The 6,000-nt window shown below is 37.5% G+C and overlaps 1 protein-coding gene across 1 annotated transcript in view; it reads right to left on the bottom strand.

Moving 5' to 3' along the window:
• Positions 1-278: 278 nt before the first annotated feature.
• UTRN (utrophin) overlaps positions 279-6,000 on the bottom strand; it is a gene marked incomplete at its 5' end in the record, with an annotated part of 298,945 nt that continues 293,223 nt past the window's right edge. Inside the window, 2 exons of the mRNA XM_085310498.1 lie at positions 279-2,437; positions 4,037-4,059. Of these exons, the coding sequence (XP_085166624.1) occupies positions 2,429-2,437; positions 4,037-4,059 (32 nt within the window). The remainder of the gene's footprint in view (positions 2,438-4,036; positions 4,060-6,000) is intronic.

Raw genomic sequence — 6,000 nt, 5'->3', positions numbered from 1 at the left:
TAAAATCTTCCACGCAGCTGAGAAAGATTCTAGACTGTATCACCAAAGATGGAAGACAACTTCAAAAAATATGCACAGACTTAGGGGGAGAAAATGCTGCTTAAGCTCACTTACATAAATGAACACCATAGTCCAAAAGGCTAACAGTTTGTCTGGACTACCCCAGCCCTCCTGTTAAAATTAACATTCCTTCAGCATGAAACTAACTTACAGCAGGTAGCAGAAGTGCCATCCTTGAAGACTGAAAAACTTGAAAGAACTCCATACTTTCTCTCATGTTACTGCAATATATTCCTTTTATTTATTATTATCTCAGAGGAAGAATGTTACAATGTAGTGTTTGAAGTAGCATTTACTTGGCAGCAGAGGACAAAGGATGCATACAAACACAGGCAGAAAAACAACTTTATACATAACCTCATATTCAGAATAAAAATAAAAGCCACCAAACTGACTACTGAGACCTTTATTTATGTAGGGGTTTATTTTTAAGGATTCTTTGCTTGGAGAATGATGTAGCTTGATAAAAGCAAAGTATTTTGCAGAGAACAGAGTATAAAGCTATTTCCAATACTACTCATGAAGATAGGTCTGAGGTAGAAAGGTGGTCATGGCTTTCCTCTTCTGTATTTTTTTTTTCTTTCTCAAAATAAGTACACTAGCTTTATATGAAGGCTTTATAGCAGCCAGTCTCTTCCCTCCCCACTTTGCCAATCTTGCTCCACCCGCCTGGAAATAAAACTTAGCTTTTATATAGAGCTTTTCAGGTACTAATTAAGCCCTACAACACTTCTGAGAGTTTAGTACTATCGTCCCCATATTACAGATGGGAAAGCTGAGGCAGAGTGGTTAAATAATGTTCCCAGTGGTGCAGAAGGAACTGGTGCTGGAATCAGCGCTGGGACTTGGTCAGTGGTGTGCTCGAACTATTCATAGAGCAGCAGCTGTCCAGTAGTGAGAACTGTGGATGCTGGATAACCTATCTGACAACCCTTCGCAGTATTAGAAATTCCTGACCTTCTGTATTTATGTATATCCTCCAGCAACTTTCTGTAGCATTACAGAACTTACAAACTCTTCCAACATCACTTTGAGACTTTTCTGGTAATAATTAAGAACGCAGTTTAGTTTCTATATGTGAAATATATTGCATGCAGTTTTAACAACTAAAAGAAGTATGTCCTGAAATTAAAGCAAGTGTCCATGCAACATTGTAAACTCAGTGAAGGCATTATAATCAACTATAATTTTAAAACTAGAGACCAGATGATCAGTGACACAACTTCTCCATAATTATCCTTACTCAAAGCATTTAAGTAAACAAATTCATCAAAGATAAAGACGAGCTGCAAGATCACAAGGCCAGATGGTAATATCAAAGTGCACTGCAGTGTTTTGAAGAAAATGTTCCATCACTAATAGTATTGGAAAGGGCTTTCTAATCATCTCTTCATTTCCAAGAGGCAGACAAAAGGCTTGTGTGTGTTTTTGGATCATTAGAAGGGGATCTCATGGAAATGAACTTTACTTCAGTCTGCAAACTCCAAAACTTTCAACAAGCTTGGCACAGCAGAGAACAGCAAAACTTTGAGTCTCAATAAAGTTAGGGAAGATTACACTAACTTAGACCTTACTAAAAAAACTTAAACTACCATCTAAGTCCTCTTTTCAGCTATCTCTTGATTCAAAGTAAAGTAAGGCTTTAAAAACAATACTCCAAATGGAGTGTGTTGGGTGAAAATAACTAAAAGAAAGCTAAAATACCATTTTGGTGCATGATGATTATTATGACCTGAATTGCAGGTTTACCTTTTTTAATGGAGTTAAAATACTGTAGCTTGCACCCAGTGGCAACTTTTGTCAAACAGTAACAATACTGTATGTTACGGAAACTTCATTTGCCTATCCTGAAAACAATTCAAGGGTCTTTAGAAATCTGTGTAGTCAGATGTTTAACATATAAATAATCAGTATAGAATATTAAATGTGTCAGAATATAACTGAGGGTATTTTACAATGTAAAAGCAAAGAGCGGAAAGGAATGTATAAATGTAATGCTTTGCTCCAAACTCCTTATGCAGTTCTCTTTACGATTATCAAAAGAATGTATATAAAGCCCCTGCCCCTTTTCCCATGGCTGTATATTTATACAAATCAGTGACAAATACTCCACTGCTCATTAATTTACAGTTGCATAGAAAGGGAAGAAGGAAGAAGAAGAAAAAAGAAAACAATACTATAAAAACAACATCCTCATCTTTGGGTATTCAGTGTTTTACTATTTCAAGTAGAACACGCAGTCAGAGCTGAATAGCAGGTTCCAAGGTCCCATGCAGCCTTCTGATGAAGTGGAACTTGTGATTGGCATTTTGTAGAAAAGGGCTGTACTGCACGTTAGGAAGCACGGGTTGCAGTCCAAATGAACACTTCACATTGCCTGTAATGATGGGAAATAACCATGTCAGTACAACAATAACACACACAGTCCTCTTCACAGAGCTCTACATGCTCAGAACTCAGTTCATTTAAGGACTCTGACATAATTTTACAAATACTCTATATTTTAAAAGATTAGATGTATTGGCCCAAGATTCAGCAAATTGCTGAGACATGTAATTTTATAGAACCCTAGTTTTACTGTACTGCAGTGTTTAAAATTCTTATTCAGTAAGACCCAAAGCATGTGACAGCTACAGAGTTCCAATTGCAACTTGTAGACTTTCCACAACACCTAGAAACAAATGCTTGGAAGTCAGACAGGAAAGTAGTTTGCCCGTGTGGTAAAAATGGAGAGTGTACGTAGCCTGGATTTAGATTCAGGCCCTTAAAAAGTGATGCTTATTTCCAGGCTCCTGTTTGAAGATTTTGTTCTCTGCAAAAAGACAAATATCCCTTCTTTAATGGTTTCTAGAATTGTAGATTTGGAGTGTGAGGTCATCTGTGACTAATTTTGTATCTAAGGAATCATGTGTTTTCAGGAGGATGAATTTTATTCACTAATCACACTGAAAGCTATCTCTAGGCCTGCTTAGAGGAAGGATTTTTGAGGGGGGRAAAAAAAAACCTTTTGATTCAATTTCTCAAGGGACAGAAAACCAAAGTCTGAGTGCAAAATATAATTCATCTCATACTCTTTAGAAATTCCTGTCTGGGAGGGCAATCCAACAACCCCAGATACTACAATACAAGTAAGCRTTTAGAGCTCCATTCTCCATTTTCAGACACTCATTTCAGAGAGGTCTGACCTGTGGATTAATAGACATGGTGAAGCAATTTGGAGGATTAAATAAATGGACTCTACTACTTCTTTCTTCTGAAGCCTTGGACAGCAATTTGTACTTGCCATTAAGACTAATTTAACAATGAAACTTTGACAGAACTCTGCAATGACAAAAGATCGTGTCATTCCTTATTTGTCATAATGCAAACACATTTGCTCTAGTATGAGCCTAAGCCTATAGCAGATGTTTTTCCTATTTCTGCTACTTTCAACAGAAATTTAACAGACCATTCATAGCAGGCAGGTTTCAAGAATTCAATAGTATCTAAATACCACACTGATTTCCAGGCTTTTTCACACTCTGACACTAGGCAGATTTCTGCTTTAGGTTTGTACAACGGTTGCCTATTGATAGATGGCAGCTTAATGTAATGCCTTAGGGTACTGTGCTACTCTTGAACCATAGATCCTCCCAGCCACAAGGACATACGGATGTGTTTGCAAGAACCAGCTTAGATCTTGCAGGGATGATGCTGGGTTGGATGAATTTGAGCTGATTGCATATGGTCAGCATCCCAAAATTGCACAGCACAGTAGCTTTGATCCCAGAACTGCGCACCATAGTACTGCTACCTGCAGTAGCAGCAGTTTTCTATTAGCTGGGATATTCCAGAATTCGGTTATATTGGTCCAGCTTCCGAATAGCTTGCAAGGGGGAAACATAGACCAAAACTGGCTACTCCGCTTTAGCGTAATTCTTCCACTTGCTTTACTTTGCCTCTAAAGACTATACAAAGATGTAAACATGTCTCATACCTGTGATCTGCCAGGGAAACTTGCTGCAAATAGAAAAAAAAAAAAAGTTTTAAAACTTGCATGATTATGTATCCTGGCAGCTTAAAAACAAAATGTCAAAACAATCTGCACCACAAAAGAACAGGAAGACTCTGAATCTCAAAAAACAAACAAACAAACAAACAAACAAACAAACAAACAAAATTTAACTTGAAGAGTATTGTAATGGTCTGTACATAACTTCCTTCACATTTTTTACAGCAGATTTATAGCATTATGAATATAGAATATACACCTTGTTCCCTTTTCATCACTTGCAACCATGCAGATTTATCAGGACTGCATTATAATACCGTCTGTTCAAAAATATGAATCAGACTAAAGTTTGATATGATATTAAATAATATTAATATATTAATGATCAATAATACCCACAACATTTATACTCTTCATTCACAAATGAAGTAGGTCTCTGATTCATTTCACAATTTAAGAAATGCATGGAGGAGTACAGGGCTGTACTGTAACAACAAAAGGAACATGAGATAATGGAAAAGGTAACAAATTTTAACATGAAATAGTTGCTCTCTCCTCCCTCTTTTTTATTGCATCAAGTCTGCAAGTTGCTTCCTTATTTATTTTAGTATGACTCATCATTTAAGATAGGAGGAAATGAGGTAGTTTCACGCCTCTTTTCCCCTCTAATTTCTTTTAATACACTTCACAATAACATCCAGTACAGCCTGTAGCAACTCTCTCCTTCTGACCTACCCTTCAGAAAACAAAAGTTAGAGCACAYAGAGTATCAGCACAGAATACGCACAGTGTTTTTTCTATGTATTTCTATGTATTGTTTCTATGTTATTTTGAGCATCTTTTAGAAGATGCCCAACTCTCAGGGCCCATCAGACCACAGAATACAACCACTCAACACTGTACGTTCCCAGGGCTGGTACAGCTGAATTCTTCTGCCTTCTTAATTCAGCGTATGAGAATTCAAAACTACATTTCTAAACTTTTGGGAAAGGCTCTTAACCATAAGGCTGGAAACCCACTTGAAGTTGTCACACTTCAAAAAGAAATACAGAATTCATAGCACACACCCCAGCTAGAAACCCCATACTGGGAGTGTTCTCCATTCTTCTCAATTTGTCTTGCAGTGAAAATCTCCAACTCCTGATCCCTGTTGTTTTTTCTACATTAGACACTAGAGATCCAGGTGAATATGCTATCATCCCCCTCTCTCACAGTTTTGGAGAGAGATATCAAGTAGCTTCTGAGACCTTGGATGTTATAGCAATAACAATCACTTAGATACTGTAGGGAAGAGACTGTAATGCCCAAAGCTGTCAAGATAAGCAGAGTATCTCATGAAGACAATAAATTATCCGAAATTTCTGTGAAGTCATAGGGAATTGACAGTGCTGAACAGCATGCAGAAGTGTCCCCAGGAGCACAGATGACTGGCAGGCAGTATTTCTAATATATATTAATCACCATGGTAAAAAGGTTGGTCTGGAATTACATCAGTTATAAAAAGCCTTCTATTGTGAGCTTCAATTTGTATAACAAAAGTTGATTAATAGAGCACAGAAATGTTGGCCTCTGCAGATCATCTAGCCCAACCTCTCACTCAAAACAGGACTATTGCCAACAGTCTTGACTGGCCAAGTCTTGAATGCCTCTAAGGATGTAGATTCCACAATCTCTCTGTCCCACTGCACTATCCTCCCTTTAACTCAGGAGACAAAAGAAACGAAAATGCTGGCAGTACACAAGGAAGTATTCTTCCTCCTTTCAAACAACTGGATACTTTAATCTGCTTTCAGGAGGTTTCKCTATCAGCAGAAAGAACTCTTACTTTTTTTCAAAACTGTTAACTTCTTCCCTTACAGTTAAGCAGGAAAAGTATTCCTTACTATTGAAAAAGGTCAAAAGTATCTTATCTGTGGAGGACAATGGACCCTTATCACGGTCCCAAGGAC

This window comes from Rhea americana, unplaced genomic scaffold (genome assembly GCF_003343005.1).
Source record: "Rhea americana isolate MKP2758 unplaced genomic scaffold, rheAme1 scaffold_108, whole genome shotgun sequence".
Taxonomy (NCBI): Eukaryota; Metazoa; Chordata; class Aves; order Rheiformes; family Rheidae; genus Rhea; species Rhea americana.
The sequence above is the reverse complement of the archived record's forward strand: the minus strand, read 5'-3'. Positions and strand labels throughout refer to the sequence as shown.